This window comes from Gopherus flavomarginatus, chromosome 5 (genome assembly GCF_025201925.1).
Source record: "Gopherus flavomarginatus isolate rGopFla2 chromosome 5, rGopFla2.mat.asm, whole genome shotgun sequence".
Lineage (NCBI taxonomy): Eukaryota > Metazoa > Chordata > Testudines > Testudinidae > Gopherus > Gopherus flavomarginatus.
This window is the reverse complement of record NC_066621.1, coordinates 99,966,807-99,986,839: the sequence shown is the minus strand read 5'-3', so window position 1 is coordinate 99,986,839 and position 20,033 is coordinate 99,966,807. Positions and strand designations below refer to the sequence as shown.

General features: G+C 43.9%; 2 protein-coding genes across 2 annotated transcripts in view; one reads left to right on the top strand and one right to left on the bottom strand.

Moving 5' to 3' along the window:
* The first annotated feature begins 5,429 nt into the window (after nt 1-5,429).
* Nucleotides 5,430-8,057, top strand: INAFM2 (InaF motif containing 2). The gene has a single exon (XM_050954908.1). The coding sequence runs from the start codon at nt 6,269-6,271 to the stop codon at nt 6,680-6,682; it is 414 nt and encodes a 137-aa protein (XP_050810865.1). The 5' UTR covers nt 5,430-6,268; the 3' UTR covers nt 6,683-8,057.
* Nucleotides 8,058-14,147: 6,090 nt separating this feature from the next.
* The window catches only part of CCDC9B (coiled-coil domain containing 9B), a 159,322-nt gene continuing 153,436 nt past the window's right edge, over nt 14,148-20,033 (bottom strand). The window contains exon 13 of the mRNA XM_050954829.1: nt 14,148-17,705. The gene's annotated coding sequence lies outside the window, so the exon portion shown is untranslated. The remainder of the gene's footprint in view (nt 17,706-20,033) is intronic.

The following is a 20,033-nucleotide window of genomic DNA, read 5'->3' as shown; positions in this document are numbered from 1 at the left end:
GGGGTGAAAGCTGATCACCTGCAGGGGTCACAAAGAATATTCTTCCTGTGTTCACAGAACTTGGTATCAGGTCAATGGTATGAGTCAGTCTGTCAACTACATTCTTACCGGGCACTTAAAAGAGCAGACTAAAACCTCTCAGGACAACAGACAACAGCCAGGTCTAAGCAACAGGATTCTAAAATGCAGGTTTGAGGTTGTATCACAGTGAGTCCATGTCAGCAACCAGGAATTAAAACTAATCCTGAAGGCCAGGCAAGTAGTAGGACCCATCTGATTGGGCAAGGCTCTAGAGCAGGGGCTCCTCAAACTTCATTGCACCGCAATCCCCTTCTGACAACAAACATTACTGCGTGACCCCCAAGGTGGGGAGAAGCCTGAGCCTAAGCCGAAGCCTGAGCTTTGGCCTCGAGCCCCAACAAGTTAACACCAGCACTGGCAACCCCATTAAAACAGGGTTGCAACCCACTTTGGGGTCCCAACCCACAGTTTGAGAACTGCTGCTCTAGAGGAAGCAGAAGCCCAAGAAAGAGTGGAGCTCAGCAACCAGCAGCTAATGAACAGTATGGTCTCAAAGGGAGAGTGTAGCTCTCTGTTAAAAATAAACAGATGGCATAGAATGCCATAAAAGCCAAAGGATTTCAAGGGTCTTGCTCCTTCTTATTATTTATAGAGGGTCCAATTCTGTGAGGTGCTGAGCACCCTCAACTCCTACTTTCTTCTGTGGGCATTGAGGACACTTAGCACGTGGCTGTCTAGAACTCAGCTGCTTCTTGGCACCATTGCCTGGCAACGCAGCTGCTCCCAGAGTGGACAGAAGAGCCAGCAGATCATTTCAACCTTGTAGCAATAGCAGCACAGTGGCTGTTCAATGCATTCTATGTCTGCAGCTATGCCAGACCTGCTTCCTGTACTGATCCTTGTCCCAACCCACAGCTGCTCCTGTTCCAGCCCGAGACTCTACCTTTCTCTGAAATTCCTGCCTCCCACCATTGGCTTGTTTCCTGGCTCCAGTTCCACCTTCCAGCTCTGCTCTGACCATTAGGCCTCAGTCTTTCTCTGACCACTAGATTGCACTCCCTACACCACAGTGTGTGACAGTGGCAACCCAGTAAGCTACATTCTGTTTGTGTGCCTGACATGTTCATTGGCTACAAAATACCTCTGCTTTCTCTTCACCCCTGCAGCTCTTCCCTCAAGCTATGGGAGACTATTCAATGCACAGTTTGATCCTTTTCCTAAAATGTCAGGGATAAAAAGAAGTATCATTAAAGTAGATCTGGCTTCCTGGCTCTCATTTGTCTGAGTGTGTTGCTTTAAAAGTTGTTATTAACAGGGTACTAAAGAGATTAGGAACACAGGGAACACCCCTTCAGCTAGTTGGCTGCACTCTAACAAAGGGATATCAAGAGAAAACCACACTGATTTGCTGGTGGTGAAAAGAAAAGCTTATGCCTGACTGGTACGCACGTCAACAATTTCTTACGTAATTAACTGAGCTCGTCATATCGAGCACAGAGGCAGCCAGGCCTTGGCATGGGGGAGGGCAACCTTTAACAACATCTAATTCCTCTCAACATTTTGGTGGAGTTATTTTCTTTCAATTAACCTTTAGTTGTGACAGTTTTTAAAATCCCTTTTGGCATGGTAGTTGATTGTGTTTCTGCAGAGCATCTGTATAACACACAGTCTCATAAAATGCACTGCAAGAAGTCAATCCAAAACTGAAAGGAAAAGGAATGGTTTAAGATGAAGATTTTTAAAAAAGGATTTGACTCAGTGGTTCAGGGGAAGGATGGGAAGATTGTTCCAGATAGATGGGGCAGCGCCAGGGAAGGAGTAGCCATCACCTGTGGAGAGTCAGAAATGGGACAGGACAGAAACCAAGAGGAGGAGTGGAATGGGCTGCTGGGAAGTAGGTCGATTTGATGTCAGAGAAGTAGGATTACGCTAGGCAGCTGTGACGGCATCTTATGACACTAATCATAACCATCTCACTCTTACCTTGTGCTCCCACTACCTCTTAGATATATCCACCTGTTATCTCTTATATGTACATTGTAAAATCATGGGGGAGCGACTGCTTTTTGTTATATGTGCGTCTAGCAGTGCTTGAGTCCTAAAAACAGAAGTGCTGAAACACACTTCCGGTACTATCACTAATTGACAGTACTGGAACGCTGCTCCAACTCTGAAAGTAAGTGCTTGAATGGTGTTCCTGAATGTGACATCAGGACTTGAGCCCTGGCCTGTGATGTGTAGTGCCTAGCATGAAGGACCCTAGGCACCACCAGAATACAAAATCAATAATCATAAAGTCGGAGGGAATGCATGTGTGGGGAGTTCTGAAGACGAAGACAATGTTGTAGAGGAATCTATTGGAAAGAAGAGAGATTGGGGATGAAATGGTTCCCAATCCTGCAGGGAGCGAGTAGACCAGCTTTGTCACCCTGAAATTCAGAGAGCAGGGCTTAAGGAAGCACTTTATGAATTACAAGAACTGAGATAGTAAGTTATTTGGGTACACACCATGATTCACAAGAGGCAAGATGATGGTAATCTGAATGACGGCAATGCAAGAAGAGGGTGACTAAGAAGAATTTATGAATTTGGGGCAGACTAATTCCTAGATATATAAACTCAGAGGGAAGTTAGGCATTAAATTGAGGTTGATAGGGGCTCAAGGCTTTTTTCCCTAGAAGAAAGACCTCAGCCTTTGTAGCATTCAATAGTAGGAAGTTATGGTGTAGCCAAGAGTTGACTCACAATGAGAAGATAGATGGAAGATAGAGGGATCAGTGAGTAAGCTGAGGGAGATATAAATGTGGGTTTATCCTGTACAGAAGTGATATCCAAGACTGAAGATAGCAATAAAATGTCTCAAAGGTAGGAGACAGGTGGAGAAAAGAAGAGGTCCGAAGACAGAGCCTTGAGACACTCTGTAGCACAGGGATTGATGAGAAATTGTAAAGCCTCCTTCCAAAATGAGGAGTCAGAAAAATATATTCAAAGCAGGAGAAGAGTATACTGGTGTGTCTGATTTTTTGCTTGAGATGCTAAAGAAGGACAAAGTAGTTGACAGGATTGAAAGCCACTGAGAAGTTGAATAAAAAAAAAAAGAGACAGGGATGAGTTTATCATTAAATGTTAAGAGAAACCAGCCAGGAAGAATTAGTCAAAACTCTGCTTTTGTGAGAACTAGGGTCAATTAAAAATTAATTTTGTTGGAGAAAATTGCTTCCATCTAATTAAACTCAAAGTCTATGAACCAGGAAAACCCTTGTGTGTTACAGAATTTCTAAAACAACGACAACTTATTTCTCCAGTTCATGAAAGGTTAACTATTGTAAATCAGATCTTATAATTATTCAGGTCCCTGGAACCTGACTTCAGTTAGGGCAAAGTGCTCAGGTACCACAGTGACAGGTGTAGTATAAAAACTAGAATAGAATAGAATAGAATAGAATAGAAAAGAAAAGGTGCTTGTATGAAGATGTAACAGCCGTTAACACATTTTTCCACAGACATAAACTGACATTGTGGGTGATGCTGGCATTCCAAGAAATAATATTTTGAAATGATAAGGTGTGTGATAAGTTGAAGTTTAGCAAGTTGTCTATGTTATAGAACAGTCTTGTTAATGTTTTGCTCCTTTCAGATCACAATAAAAATGCTCATTGTTTGCCAAATGGAAAAGAACAAATATTTCATTTCCCAGTTTCTAAAATACTGTTACTAGTGATACAAAAATAAAATAATATAAAAAGCAGGTACAGTATAAAATATGGTTTTATATTGTTTGTTTTAAGTGTACCTTTAAGTTTGACTGGACTGATCTTGAGCACTCTGCCCCAATTTAGATGATGATTTTTTTGTTATCCTTGCCAGCTGGGGGTCTAGTGTTGAACCACAGAAGAATCTGCCATCCCGTATTTGGACTTGTACATCCACATTGCATATTACTACAATGAGCCTTGAACAGAAATGAATTAACATTGCCCTTTTAAGAAGAATCTGCTGGATCCCCCATCCAGCTCAGCACTGGGGTTTCATTGCCCTTTTAAGACTCTCTTTACCCCTTGGACACCAGAAGGTTGTTTCCTTTCCCAGTAGCCTGTCTAGAACTTATAAGGGGGAAGGATGGAAAGAAGAGCTGGGGTGGGGGTGGCTTGCTATGCAAATCAGTATGCAAACTATTAGCTGAGCTTTCAGATCAAAACAGGTCAATTTTTGCAAAGAATTTTGAAAAAAATTAGGAGTTTTAAAAACTTTTAACCCTTTTCAGTTAAAAAAATTAAATATTTTGTAAACTTAAATCTCAAATTATTTTTCCAGAAAGGTAATCTCACATAGGTGCTAATTTCTTCATGGCCTGTCAGGGCACCACTAGGTTCTCTAACTCCCTCTATACCAGTGGTTCTCAACCTCTGGTCTGCAAACCCTGGAGGTCCACAAACTAGGTCTAAGTTTTCCAAAGGGTTTCCCACCTCCATTTAAAATTGTTTAGGGGTTGGCAAATGAAAAAAGGTTGAGAATCATGCCTCTATACCATTTCATGTCATTTTCATACCTTTCACAGTTGCAATATCTGCAGCCATTGCACCTACAGTGGCAACACATCTTAAGGAGCAGAGATTTCAGGGGGAGTTACTCTTTATTGACTGAGAAAATCCCTCCCAACAAAAACTCAGATTAGGCAAATCTGTACTTTGCTTTGTTTTGTTTAAAGCCATCTAAGGTTTCAGCTGTCTTTGGCAGACCTTATGCAACTGGGTTTGACTTTACAAGAGTTTAAATGTGATAAGTTGACCGTTGATCCAAAGCCTATTGAAGTCAATGGGAAGCCTCACTAAGGGCAGCGTGGCTCTGGAGATAGAGCATTGGTTGGGCCTGCAGGAGAAAAGGGCTTTATTTCTAGGTCTACCACTGGCTTGCAGGGTGACCTTAAGCAAGTCATTTCTTCTCTCTATGCATTAGTTTTCTCAGGTGAAATTAGGGTACTCACACTGATCTCCAGAGTTTAAAGTCTCATAGAGTATTTCCTGGAGCTCTGGGGCTCCAGACTTCAGTCCCGTGGGAAGAGCTGGGCTGAAGCTTCTGCCCCACAGATTTGAAAATATTTACCTTAGCTCTGCTCCAGACAGCTCCTGCTGAATTTAAGCCCTGCTGGTCTCCTTTAGAGCTCTTTGTAATCGAAGGATAATAAGCTCTATACAAGTGTTTTATTAGGGGTCAGCCCTCAGTAGAAGGGTGCCAAAATTGTCTCTCACCAAATTCCCATGACTGCCAGGTTAGATGTGATTTCCTCTAGCATTTGCTAGGATTGCAAGATGGGCCATACACCCATTGCCATTAAGGCACTATAAAGTTAGCCATCCCCTGACAAGGAAACCCACGTGTTAGGTATTTCTCACCTCTACCTCCCTTCTCAGGTGCTGGACAGCTGTGGCCTGCTTCTTCCCGCCTGCCTCCCATCTGGTTCTATATCTGTGTGGTGTTGCACTGCCGTGGGCAAAGCTTGGTAGTTGGGTGATGACACGTGTTATAAATATGAGTGTGAGGACACTGTGCCAGCACAGCTTAGCTGACACGCCGCTGAACCCGGCGCCTCCCGCCTGCACAGCCGCCTCCGCCGTGCTCGTCCTGCCAACTGATATAATCCTGAGCAGGCGCCGTCCCCGGGCCGTACTGACAATCGCAGAGAAGCGCTGCGGGCCTACTGCGCAGAGCGGGACACGGCCAGCAGCACCCCGACACGTGCGTAGGGCCGCGCGCCGGCGCGGGTCTGTGCGGGGCCGGGAGCAGCGTGGCACGTGGCGCTGTTGACAGATCAGTGCCCATTGGTGGATTCGGAGCGGGCGGGGCCGAGACAGCGGTTTGCCCTGCCCGGCGCTGGCAGGTGGCTACACGGGCGGGCATTGCCCCTTTAAGGACACTCCCTCCTCCCTGTTGCCCCTTTAAGAGCCGCCCGTCGCTGCTCCTCCCCCTCCCGCGCGTGTTTCGCTCTGCGAAGCGACCACCGGCACCGCTGGCAGGAGACACGGAGCGCGCAGGCCCCAGAGCAGCGCGAGGCGCGGGGAGCTCGGCGGAGACGGGGCCTCCTGCCCTGGCGGCCGCTTGGGTCGCAGCCGCCGGGCCCCGCATCCAGGCGGGCAGCGGCAGCAGCCGCGGGGCTGGGGCCCCCGGCATGTCCTGAGCGGGGCCGGCTCGGCGCGGAGCCCCCACCACGGAGGGGGCGGTGGAGCAGCGGGGCAAGGGCCGGGCCCCCATGAAGGAGAAGGAGCCGCCGGCGGAGCGGGGCAAGCCCGCCACCTACACCGGGGACAAGAAGGCGCGGATGGCGGCCAAGACCAACAAGAAGTGGGTGCGCCTGGCCACGGTGCTGGCCTACGTGCTCTCCGTCTCGCTGGCCGCCATCGTGCTCGCCGTCTACTACAGCCTCATCTGGCAGCCGGTGCGGGGCGGCGCCGCGCCCCAGGCGCGCCCGCCGACAGGGCCCAGCGCCGCCGGCCGGACGACGCCCGGGCCCGGCACCGAGCTGTCTACACGGCCGGGTTCCGGCCAAGGGGCGGCCGGGACTGAGCGCGCTGCCACCTCGTCAGCGCCGCCGCCATCGCCAGGGGGTGAGCCCGGCCCAGCCCCCGACCCCACCGTGCTGCAACGGGTGCATCAGAGCCACTGATCGCGGGGGCCGAGCTCGGGACACGGCGCAGCCCAGAGACCCCACCCGGACAGGGGCACAGCGGCTCCCTCTGCCAGCTACCGGCCTTCACCGACCCTGACTCGGCTTCGCCTCCGCCCCCGCCCGGGGGCCGCGGGACCCTCGTTCCGGCGTCTGCTCCTTGCGGACAGTGGCACGGACACGCAGCCAGATGCTCTGTCTGCCCTGCTTGCCCGTCCATCGGGTTGCGCTGGACTCGGTCACAGCGAATTGTAATTATTAGTTTTAATACGGTGTAAACGGGACTGGGACGCCACAGAGAGTGGAGCTCAGGTATGTCAGCCTCGCTGAAATGTACCCAGATGCATTCCGTTTATATCAGTGTATGTATTTGTAGATACTCAGAGGAGAACTGTATAGAAGTGAGATACATGCTATGTAAACTACACAGTGAGCACACCCTGACTGGTTTTAAAGGGCTATCGCAGGAAACCAAGTTCGAAAGTTGCAATGATCCTGGTGGCTAAAGGATGCCTAAAGCCATACAGAGCCCATCAGAACAGTGCATGTGACCCCCAGCTTTACTAACTTTTCTTTTAGTAAAGACAAGTCCATGCTGTGTTGGATTTCTAGGCTGAAGGAGGGAAAGAGTGCAGCTTATTCTATTTTATTTGCTATGCTCATCAAGAGTGGTTCTAGAGGGCTGCCGCCTTCTGATTAGCACCTCCAGATCTATGGTTTTGGGTCTCCTTGTATGCTTCAGTAGAGCCTGGTTTAGATTAGGGGACAAGGTGGGTTTTTTCCATTCCAGCTAGAATACTTCAATTGAAAACCCTATTTAACACAAATTTAGACATATTGACTTGTGACTACATCTACTTTTGATCCTGGTAAAAACAATGAATTGTACAGCGGTGTCTGCATTTGAGTTAAGTAGGGTTTTCAATCAGTTTCCTAGCTTGGTGTTTTTTTTTTTTTCTTCATGGCACCTTTTCCCTTAATTTAGGCATGGCTTAGGGAACTTTAACCCTAGAGGCAAACATGAGTGGTGAGCATGGAAAGAGAACACTTATACCAATAGAATCTTAACTAGTATTTAGTCTTTCCCTCAAGAGAATTCTGTGGCTTAATATTCCCCATCACCAGGGTCAGCTTTTCCCTTTGACTCTCTGTTGCTGCTCTGTTCTATTTATGCCACTCCGTTACCTGTGAAATGATACTAGTGTTCACATTTTTCACCACTTATAGGATCAACTGGGAACAGAATATGAATTTAGAAGCTGTGTTCCATTGTTTTGGAAAAATAGCTTTGTTTACTAACGAACAAACTTATTTAAAACATGTGAAAGGTAAATTGACTTGTTTACTATATTAAAATATTTTTTGCATATGAAAATCTCTCTCCAATATGGCATTTTGTTTTGGGAGAGGGGGGAAATTGGGAGGAGCATAAGTGAAAACTACATATGTGCTACATCATTGGTTAGGGATGGTGAAATCACTGTTTTGGGAGCTTAGCTCCCTGTATGCAGTGATGAGAGATGAGTTTCCATTTGAGAACTTGCTGCATAAGGCAGCTGAAATGCTGTGTCAGTCGAAGCCCCAGGGCCTGTTCCCTTGCCAGCATGAAACTAACCAAATTTACAGGCCAGTAATTGCAGTGTAGCCTCATCTCATGGCCAAACAGCAGAACTTTCAAAGTTGATTGATGTAATCTGGTGACAACTAAACCTGTGATGGGCCAGGCATGTTCTTTAGACCTCTCTTGGCATGTCAGTAACTCCGTGGGGCCATTTTGAGAAACTGTGAAATGCCTAGGTTTAGCAAATAGCAAAAAGAACTTGAGCTTAGAGCTTACTAGTCTCTTGTTAACAAGTTGTAAATTTAAATCTGATTGCCCATGAGCCTTCCAAATGCATACAAGCAAGTGTATGACATTTTGTAGTGTTCTGAACTGTCAGCTCATCACCTTGCAAACAAAAGAACTTGGCAAACAACTTAAATGTTAGGCTGTGGAGCCACTAAGCCCTTGTGAAGCTGCCACTGGAACTCAAATTTCAGCAGTTAAGTTTAAAGTTGTAAATGTGCTCTGATATTATCTATATAATTCTGCCATGTAAGCTATATCTGTAGTCAAAAGACCTGTATATTTAGGAAAAAAATTAAGGGGAACAAAAACAGAGATTTCTGCCTAAACTTGTATGCTTTAGATTGATCTTGCCAAACATTTTGAGAACATGAGTGAAGATGAGGAATAGAGGAAAGGGACTTAACTAACATACGGAAGGAGATCGACTTTCCTTGTGGTCCATGTGGGGTAGGTGAAAATGGGTGGGAAAGGGCATTGTGTTTAACTTACCTCTGTGGACCAGGAGGAGGTGGGAATGCCTGTGCCTTGAATGGCACTTGACAGAAGAGGGAGAGTATGATTGTTTTTGGTGGGGAGGAGACCAGGTGCTTACCATCTACAGGCAAGTTTAACCTCTGCATCTGGAAATAGAACTCCATAATTATCTCCAGAGCAATGCTATTACAATATGCCTGACCCTGCGAATGGACAATTAAACTAGCAAAGAATAATTTTCCAGTTTTGTATGGGCTGTGGTGGTGGGGAGATGGGGTGGCAGAGGGTCTGGCAGCAAAACTTTCACTTGTAGCCAAGACAGTTCTGAGGTGTGGCTTTTAGTTCAGATTGCATTGTTTCCACAGTTTGGCTGTTTTCATTTGCTGGACCACTTGACCAATAACTGGACATGAGGATTGTATTCTCCATTTCCTGCAGGCAAACCCAGAGATGTAAGCCCCAAATCCTGGGGAGGGAAACACTTGTAATTCTTCCCAGTTATAGTTCTCACTAACCAGGGATGGCCTCTGTTAGAAATTACAGCTCTCCATGGGGTTGGAGAATGATTATTTGAAATGCTGCCTGTGTGCTAGTTTGATCTGGAATTTGTCTTCAGTAATCTAAGGTAGATGGGTGTGGAAGAGAAAAAACAGACTCATTCCTTGGTGCCAGTAGAGTTTAGACTGTTCCTGGGATGTGGCACTGAAAGCAGGCCAGTAGGACAAGGCTGGTGTTAGGGAATTTGTTTTTAAATTTAAAAAAAAAAAAGCCTCCAGAGGCAAAAAACAAGGACTAGATGGACCTCTACATAGATCTGAACTTCACTAATAGGGCATGTCTGGCTGCTGCTCTGATCAGAAATTGTGGTGGAGGTCTCAAGTGAAACAAGGAATGTATTTTGGAGATACATAAGCTTAGTATTTCCTCTTTAAAAACAATTGCTCTCTGAAGATTAATAAGGCACCGTTCAGTAAAGCAGATAGCCTATTTAATTCAATTCACTTCCCCTTCTTTGTGGTAACTTTCCAACGTGTCCTATTGGAAGCCCTGTACCCAGTGTTGCCAACTTAAAGCTCTTCATCTGTTCAAAGGCATTTACGTGAAAATGTCTAGAGTATAGTACAGTAGTAATTTGATATGGTAAGCCCCATCTGCTCTATGAAAATTGACCCATTGCTGACAATTCAGCTCCCCCGAACTGGTGATGAATATGGCTGAATTGCTATCCTAATAAATAGGACAAAACCATCTTCAGCATCCTTGCATGAAGCGTGAATGCAATTTGTTCTTGTACAGAGTTTGTTCCAGTGATGTCCTGCTTGCTGATGGAATAAGGCTGAGGCAAAGCAGAGACCTTTATCTCTGAAGCTGTTACAAATGGTTATTGGAGCATTCCATTAACTTTACTGCTATGCTACCAAATATGCAAAGAGAAAATGTGTTTAAAGTTTCCAAAGCAGCTGCTCGGATTCAGCCTTGTCATAGAAGATTTCCAAGAGACTGGTCATGATTGTCAGGGCAATTTTAGTAGCTTTAATACATTCATTTGGCTTTTATAAAAAGCCTTATAGATGACTTGAAAAATCTTCAAACAGGAGCAAGGAATCCAATACCAGATTTAGAAGTTATCAGGTGGTACACAGGATGCAATGGCTTCTTCATCTGGGAATGCAATGCAATGCAGGAATGAGCAAGTTTGTAAGTCTATCTGTCCTCTTACTGCTTTTGATGTCGAATTTTAAGAAATAAGCTATTTTCTTACTAGGTACACTTAAGAATACTTACAATAACTGAAATGACTTGTCACTTGGTTTCTATGTGCACTAACATTTTCATCCAAAATTTTATGGATTTCTTACAAATTGGGCTTACTGCACAAGGTATAATAGCTGGATTGCTAATATATTGGGTCATGACTCTCTCCGGATTTACAGCCATGCTGTGCTGTCTTTGGGCTGAAGCTGAGTCATCTGTGTCTAGAATCTCATATTTTAATTCCTTAACTACATAGCATATGCACTAGCTTGTTCAATTTGACAGATTATATTTTTTATTTTTTAAATCCATGCTACATTGCCAAATGATGATCTGCACAGCACTGACTCTGGCCAGTTATAATGCATTTCAACCTTTCCCTTCCCAGCCATTAAAAAGTAGGGGAGGGAAAAATCAGTTGCGCAAATTAGAAAAGAACCATACTGGTTAAAGGAACACTAGCAGGTCAGATTTAGCCTCAGACTTGTTTACATCTGAGGGGAAAAATTACAAATCCTCAATTCCTGAGAAATAGTTCCTTTAATTTTTTAGAAATTCCAGTGGAATCAGTTTCTTTAAAGACATTTCTGTGCACTATTTCCAGCCCAAACACTGAAGTGGTATTATAGCAGAGCACCATCTTTGCTGTAAAGGTTAAGGTCAGCTTTCTGTTTAAATTCTAATGTATGCAAACCCAAGAGTGGAGGTGAATAGTCTATCTTCATTGCCCAAACTGAATTTCAAAAAGTAAACTTTTCACCCATTCTGCTAAGTTAAATCTTAAAATGCTTTGTTTTAATAATCAAAGGTGGTATAGCTAACAATCTTTCCAAATAGCCTTTTACCTTGCAGTGTCCTCTTTTAAAAATGTGGTCGTTATAAGAATGGGACTGCTACATATCCTGTTGTGATTTTTAATTTACTGAGTGTTGGTTACTGACACATTCAACATGGTAGTATTAAAAACTGCTCAGGAGAGGAAACTAAACAATTTTCTGTGTCAAAGTTACAGCATGTTCTTATCATACTACGTTGGCTTGATTTTTGTCTCAAACTAGGAGATGCTTAGATAATCCCACCGAGTTGCAGTCTTGCCCCAGTTAAGAAGAACAAGATGACTGCGGTGGTGGTGTCATGTCCAGTGTGCAGAAGGAGGTATGCTTATTCAGAACGTATATAGAGCTGAGGTTGAAGAAAGCAGAGCATGAGGCCAACTATGAATGGGGTTGGAAGATGCAATTTTGAGGCATTTAGAAAGCCTAAATCCACCCATATGGACACTTGCTGCAGGAAGAAGACTTGCAAGGGACCATTCAAGATGAAAGTCCATTCTGTGCACAACCATTGCTACAGCATAGCCATCTGACTTTGCTGCTGCTGTTGGTTACGGATGAGCCTGCAATACTACAGCTGTAGAGATTAAAGCTTTATTTTAGTCTCTCTTGTTTTAAGAACCTAACTGTCAGCTTTGTTCTGATCAAAAAATGTTTTGTTGTATGGAACAGAACAGATTTTTTTTTTATTATATCAAGTCTAGCTTGGTGCTGAAAGGTGCATATATAAAGAGTAAATTTAATATGGTGACTGAGGGAAAACAAACAAATACCCAGTTGCTGCTAAATTGCTCTTCTAGACCATATTAACACTTTTTTCTTTTCAGGGACAACATCAGACCACGTTGCTTTAGCCCTTAATTCTGACTATATTGTGTTTTTGTGGACTAGAGCCGTGATCCTTTTCTACTATGAGAAAATTCTGAAAGAGCAATCACTACTCCTCTCATGGTTTTCTTCCAGGGAAAGAAATGGAGTCACAGAGACACAACTCTGTCAATGCCTGACATGGCCTACAGCCTGTTCAGCTGTATCAAAAGCAGCTGGCAAAACTAAAATAATGAATCTGGTCACTTGGTAAAATTCATAGGCGAGTACAAGCCTTCACATCAGAGGTGGAGGGAGTCCCACATCAGAATATCCCATAACCTGGTGGCTAGAGCTCTCACCTGAGAGGTGGCAGACCCCAGTTCAAATTTCTTCTTCCCCTCAAGTGGAGCAGGGACGCTCAAATGGGGTGTCTCCCACATTGCTGGGGAGTATCCTAACAAGTGGGCTAAAAGTTATGGGCTGTGGTGGTTGCTGCTCCTCACCTATAGGGGGCCAGTTTTAGTGGGTGAGGTTTGGACATGCTTAGTGGATTGGGTCCTACAGGTGAGTTAGGCACCTACTGCAGTTGGGGGTAGCAGAGTGGGTGTCAGGGTTGTGAATCCCAATGAGGTCTGATTCTGGGATTTAGGTGCCTAAAATGTCAGGCACCTGAATCCTTTTGTCAATCTAACCTCACCTGTTTATTACAGTAGCCTCGTGTAACTGCTGTAGAAATCCCTGTTTGAAGTCGATGGGTTTGTATGCAGCAACAGTGTGAGGGGAGTTACCTCCATAGGTGAATTGTTTAATCCATCATTGTTGTGCAGAGTCTGTTAAGGAAGACTACTGGCAGCTTTTTAAACGGTACAATATTTCCATACTCAGCACTAGCTCTGTGTCTGTAATTAGCTGTACCTAGCTCCCTTACCGTATAACTAAATTAAAGTACAAAATGTAAGAGCTAACTTTTAACATAAAAATGTTTTTCACTGAAGGGCATTTTACGTTCAGGCTCATAAACAAATTGCAGCCAATTTGTCCAGGGCAGAGAACTGGTGTGGAAAATCTGAACTAGGTATTAATATTACAGGTGGGGCTACTGAGCTTGAATTGCTATTTAGCATTCTCATTTTTCCCCTGCACTAACAGACCTGACCATTCCACTTGAGCTGTATGTGGGGGTGTCTTTCTCTGAGGGCTTGTTTCACCATTGCCACACCTAGTTTTCTTTGTCAGCAGATCTCGGAGGCAAGATTTCAGACCACTGAACCCTGAGAGATCATTTTCAGTAGTGGTTTTAACTGCAGTGCTTAGCTCACCAGGCTGGTGCTAAATATTTCAAAGTGTGGCAGTAACTATCCCCTGACAAGCTGGTCTCTTGGTAGCAAGACTACTCCATCTGAAAGAGTCCTCACTGCTCAGGGCCAGTGCAACCATTTAGGCAGTTGCCTAGTTGCCTAGAGTGCCAAGATTTGAGGGCACCAGAAAGCACCCCCAAATGTTTTTTAAATGGTTGAGCAGCTGCTACTGCTGGGACAGAGGGAGTCTGAGCTGCCAGGGGGTCCCCCGGTTCAGGGCGCTGCTGTGGCAGCCGGCAGCCCAGGAGCGGGGGTCCCCTGGCCCAGGGAAACCCCTGGCTGCTGCGGCGGCGCCCTGACCCTGGGTCAGGGCGCCGCTGCGGCAGCCGGCAGTCGAGGGTGTCCGGAGGGGGCGGCAGGCAGCTCCTGTGGAGCTGCTGCAGTCGTGCCTGCGGACGGTCGGCTGCTTGCGCGGCTCCGGTGGACCTCCCGCAGACACCACTGCGGCAACTCCACCGGAGCCGTGGGACCAGCGCGCAGGGCGGCGAAATTGCTGTCAGCTTAGGGTGCTCAAAACCCTAGCGCCGGTCCTGCCACTGCTTTCCCTCGAACTGGATGTCCCAAGTCCAATGTGAAAGAATCACAGAGCTGTCAGCCAGTGTTGAGAGAAAACAAATACCTCTGTAAGCAGCTGACTTATAGTGACTGCCCTTCATAGGCTTCTATTATATTTATGTCTGAATAAATTTTTTAGTCTAAGGTGCCCCAAGTACTCCTCGTTCTTTTTGCTTATACAGACTAACATGGCTACCACTCTAAAACCTATTATATTTGTGCGACTATTCTTGCAAACAGAAATGAATGGTCTTTGTTATCAGCATGGAAAGGATCCAGCGTCAGTTTACTATGTAAGTATTAGGCTAGGTAATCCCTGCAAACTTCCCATAGGTCAAGTTCTCTAAGTCAGAGCATAGAGGAGTGTGGTGGCTTGTATATTTCCTTAAAATAATATGTAAGCTCTGTTTTTAAATAGAGCCTTGACTTGCAAGGCATAGGATAGAACTTGTGGACATGAGCCAAATTCTTCATAGACTCCTCAACCTCACTGTGAATCACTGTTAAATGGGATGGTGTTAACATTCCTACTAAGAGTAGGGTGGATTTGGGAAGACTAAGGTGGAGAACAAGAAATAAAATTCATCTCCAGCTCCGCTGCTCTTGAAAGAGAAGCCAAAGGTTATGACTCCCTTTCAAAGACCTTTCTGGCCATCCTCGAGAGAAGTGTTAACAAATTGGAACTTTTGTCTTTTCCTCCTTAAACTTTTATTTAACAAAAATAATCCTTACACTTCAATTTTTCAATCACCTCAACCTTCCCCTATATATATATATAACCCTTGTACTGAAGAAATAAACACTAGTCATGATTCTCCAACAATTGGAACAAACTGTTTTCAAACAGAATAAACAGCCTGTTCTTAATTAAGGAAACTTAACATTAATAGCATGGACCATCTGTACAGTACCTTCCATGAAGTCCATAATCATGTTCCTCCTTATGCACTACTTGTTGCTTGAGCTTGTGGGAAAGAGAGGAAGAGGGGGAAGTAAGCAGCAATTTTTCCTGATGCTGAATTTAGCCTAGCACAAGATGCTAAGTGTACCACAGTTGAAACTGAACTCATCTCTTTAGCTGTAGAAGTGGGGTCATGTGGCAGTGAAACCTTTTGTATACTACTCCATCCACGGTGCCTTACTTCTGACTTGGAGGAACACCCTCCAGGAAGAAGGGAATATTTTGGTTGTGAACCTTCTGGGAATTTGACTATTACCATCTCCTTTTTACATAGGCTACCAAACTATAAAGCTATGTAGTGCTAATTACTTTAAAATTCCAATCTGGTTCAGAGTGAGGTCAGCATGCTAGATATAAATGAGTTTGTAGCCAAATTACTAGTCCTCTAATCCAGCTGCTCCTCCAACCCAGTATCTTATGGTATGAGGAAATTCACCCTTTAATGATCTAGAAGAACTTCCAGGCATTGAAGCAGTTTTATAACCCACTTTAGCTCTAAATGGCAGGAAAATTGTTTCTAACAGCATACTATAATCATGTTTTATCTTCTGCTTCTTCTCTTGCTAACAGCCTCAGGGTGGGTCAGTGAACTATCACAAATTTGGCACACAGAAGAGATTGCCTAACTCTGTCCTCTTGAGTGAAAGCCAGCTAAATGCATTGGCTCTGAATTATGGGGAAAATCAGAACATTTCTCTGTGCAAAGATTAGTTTATTAAAACAGCATTCCAGTGCACTCATGCCAACCTCCTCAGTAAAGCAGTCTGCCATTTGGATTAGCAACACTTCTTGCGGGGAAACCAAATAAATCTCCATGCCCATGTGCACGCATCCACACACACATTCACATCTCCCTTCAATCGAGAGGATGAAACTGCTTCACGTCTCAGGGCCAGGTTTGAAAATGAGGACAACACCCCTTCTCTGTAAGTCATCAGTCTGAAAATATGTGATGTTATCTCTCAAGCCCACTTCCCATCTTTTCTTTAATTGGATAACATTTTTGAGCCAAGTCCTTGATGTAAATTAGCATATTTCCACTGAAATTAATGAAGCTATTCTGATTTACCTTAGTAAAGGATTAGTCAACTCCTTATGAAAGGTGCCTTGTCTTAAGGCTAAAACAAAACTTAATATGGCAGATTCCTGGGAAGTCACTACTGTGCCAGCTTATGCAAGCAGAAGGCTTTGGAAGGTTAAGAGAGCAGAGGGTGTGGTTAGGAAAGTGAAAGGATCTCAGAGGAAACCTGGATGTTCAACCTTAACTAGCCCAGAAGTCTTTCCACAAATGTCCTCACGTGTCCTAGCAAATTCTTGGTGGGTTAAGTAGAGAAGGAGGATTACCATGTTCGAATGCCCCTCCTAACCCGGCCTGGTGCATGTGATTTTAGGTGCCATTAGCTCTCTTGACCAAGTAGGTGCCAGCTGATACTGGGTTTTAAGAAGCAGACCTGGTACTTTGCCAGGATCCCTTCAAGTGGCACTCATATCCATTCAATCCAGTATCCTACTCAGGAAAGCCTAATCTCCACAGAGTTAATGTGCTGCCTGCCACTTGTGCCTGCTAAATCCAAAAGGAGGAAATGGTGACCTCCTGAATAACATAGTGGCACCAATGAGTCGTTCTGAGTCTTTCAAAATTATTCGTGAACCACAGTGTAACTCCTTAACACTCTACCTCCTCAATGCCCTGTTGTCTAGAGGATGACAGTACGACAGTACATCCTTGCATCCCTGCCAACTCTTCAGCCATTTTGAGACACTAGTATAAACCGCCTTACCCAACACCCTTCAATTTCTCAACCACCTACAAAACTACACTTTAACATCTCCCCAAAACACCCATCTTGTCCGTCACCCTTTCTCATGAGGAGACAAGAACCCCCATCCTAATACCTTCTAATTTGGCAGTTGCCCATTAACTTCAAAGCTACAAGATAAACGCTCCCCATAAACCTTTAAACACTTCTATCACCCTTTCCTGGAGGGTGCAGTATTCTGTCGGCCCTTAAGCAGGAGGGAGGTGCTGAAAACCAAACCTCAGTTTTAAATAGAATTGGTTATTAAATAAAATAAAGTGCATACAGTATATATGTCATGGCTTGCCACACACTCACAATGTAAGAAAAACAAATACAAAATAAAAGTGACTGTTTCATCTTCTCTCCCCTCTAGCAACTTGATTTGTAGGTTTCTCTGTCATTTGGCACAGAGACAGGTACTGAGAGGTGATGCCAAAATGGTGAACAGTCAGTTTCAGGGAGGTGAATGGCTACCGACCAGTGGGATCTAGTTTGTGGTGAATGTTGATATTGGATGATGAAAGGTGAAGGCCTGGTGCCCAAAGTTGATTTCATACAAGCTCTGAGAGTGAGGAGAAGATTGTGCTCAGCTTCCTTTCTCATCAACCACCCCTTAGCACTTTGTCCTGGAAAATCAAAACAAAAAATGCCAGAATTATCAGCCTGTACAGAACTGCTGAGCAGCAAATTAAAGTGTCTACTGAGTGCTAATGTGATCTTCCTGCCTAGATACGATGTCCACAGGATTCCAGCATAACTAGGCTGGGAAGGCTGAGTTTATTGGGAAATGTCAGTAAATGTCAATTTCACTGTACGTACACAAACCAATGAAAAAATATTTCCATCAATAATAAAAATGTACAAATAGGCAAAGTATGCAAAATGCTGCTTGAGAACTTATTAGAGTCTGATTTAAGGGTGTTTACTTTGTATATTTTGACATTTGATGTTGACAATTTGTGTTTTAATGGTTATAAAGTTTTAACTTTTTGAATCTGTTTACTATCATTAAATAGTTATTGTCTGAGCTCTGCATAATTTCCCCCAACTCTGAAAATTGAAATAGATAAAAATAGAAAAGATGCTTATAAATATTTGTCAGTATTATGTGTTCAAATTATATATATAAAAATATCTAATCTTGTCAAGTTTAAACCTAATCTACCTGGAGGCTTAGCTTCTAGATCTTATGGTAGCAGCAGACACCATGGGGATAATTTTGGTGTTAATGTCTACATAAAACATAGAGACTGAATCCTCCTTTCTTTCCGATAATACTCTACCTTTTTGTCTTGACCAGCAAGAGCTATATATCTTCACTACAGGGACTATGTCTTTGTATGTACTTGTACAGCACCTCGGTCAAGGGGGATTGGAGCCTCTGGCACTACTGTAATATAAATAGTAAATAATAAATTTGATCCCATGAGGTTCATGTGGCTTGGTGTTGAAGCAACAAGTGTAGATGAGGAGGGGTATATCAGCTCTTTACTGGACATACCACGGTATTTCCCATGTGTTGGACCTTTGCCTGTAGCAGCTTCCAGACCTAGATACATTGATTTTAACAAGAAAAGACAGTTTTTCTTTTCCTTCACTGGCTGCTCCAGTGCCCAGCAGAGTTACTGAATTAGCATTTTCAGGCATCTGTGTTTAAATCCATGGACCTGCATTTTGCTGATGCAGATTTTAACACCCAGTGTGCACAAGAAAGAGTGAGGATGACAGAAGGGAGGCATATAAAAGGAGACAGGCATGTGAAGTACCATGAAAGAAGGAGAGAAATAGCCTTCGGACAAAAAAAGGAAAGACACTGAGAAACATTTAAGAACATAGTCATGCACATTGGATAAGAGGCTGCACGTCAGTGATTTGTAGATACAAAAATAAACAGTTACTAAATCTAATCAGAATTTTCAAAATAGTTCTTGCAAACACTTGTCGCTGTTCGGGTATCTACATTCAATGAGTTGGGTTGGTCTGTCTCTCTCTTGCACAATGAGGATGCCACTTTAAATGATGCAGCAGTGTGCTTCCCAGAAGAGGCCAGGCATAAAGGTAGAGAACTTGGCTCCTATTGGAAAGGGTTGGAAATCAGAGATTTTCATAGTTGTGTTTGCGATACGTAAGTTCTAGCTCTCTCTTTCTTTTGACAATTTTTAGTAATTTAACAGATGATTATATCCAATTAGTCAGTTACAAACAAACAAAACCTAGCCATTTTGAATGCCCCTTGATTTCCTGTGCTTTCAAGTAGGATCTGAATTCTCTCTTCTCTTCTGTAGCATCAGCCTTTCAAAATAGCCACATTCCTATTCTTTGTTAACTATTCTTCTTTACTGAAACACTGACTTTTTAAAAGTTATTTATTCATCTTTGTAATTCAACATAGTAATTAGTAGAGCCCTGCAAACCTGCTGATTTCCATGGATCTTGTTTGTGGATCAGATGCAGATACAAATTTTGTATTTGCGCAGGGCTCAGTGATTAGGGTGAAATGATGCAATGATTAGAATCGCTCCGTTTCCCCATCTGTAAAACAGGGATCATGTTACTGGCCTCCTTTGTAAAGTGCTTTGAGATCTAGGGATAAAAAGCGCTATATAAGAGTTGGGCATTATTATATTACAGTGCATCTTATCTCGCTTGCATAACCCAACACCTGGCTGGTAGATGCAGCAGGTCCTGTATTGGTACAACGTTCTCCTGACAGCTTCTCTCTTTGGCATGAGCAGAGGCTCTGAAAAGAGATATTGCTGTGATTTGTCTCTTTCTTTTTTCTAGGGATGCAAGTGTCAGAGGTGCTAAATTTGACAAATTTGTATGCATCAGCCTCAGGTGAGTACTTGGTATTGGATTATATTTGGATTTATGGCGGTGTATAGCACTGATGCACTTCAGATTTTCCAACCCAATTGAGTTTGGTTTCGTGTTGAGAGTCACTGAGGCTTTTG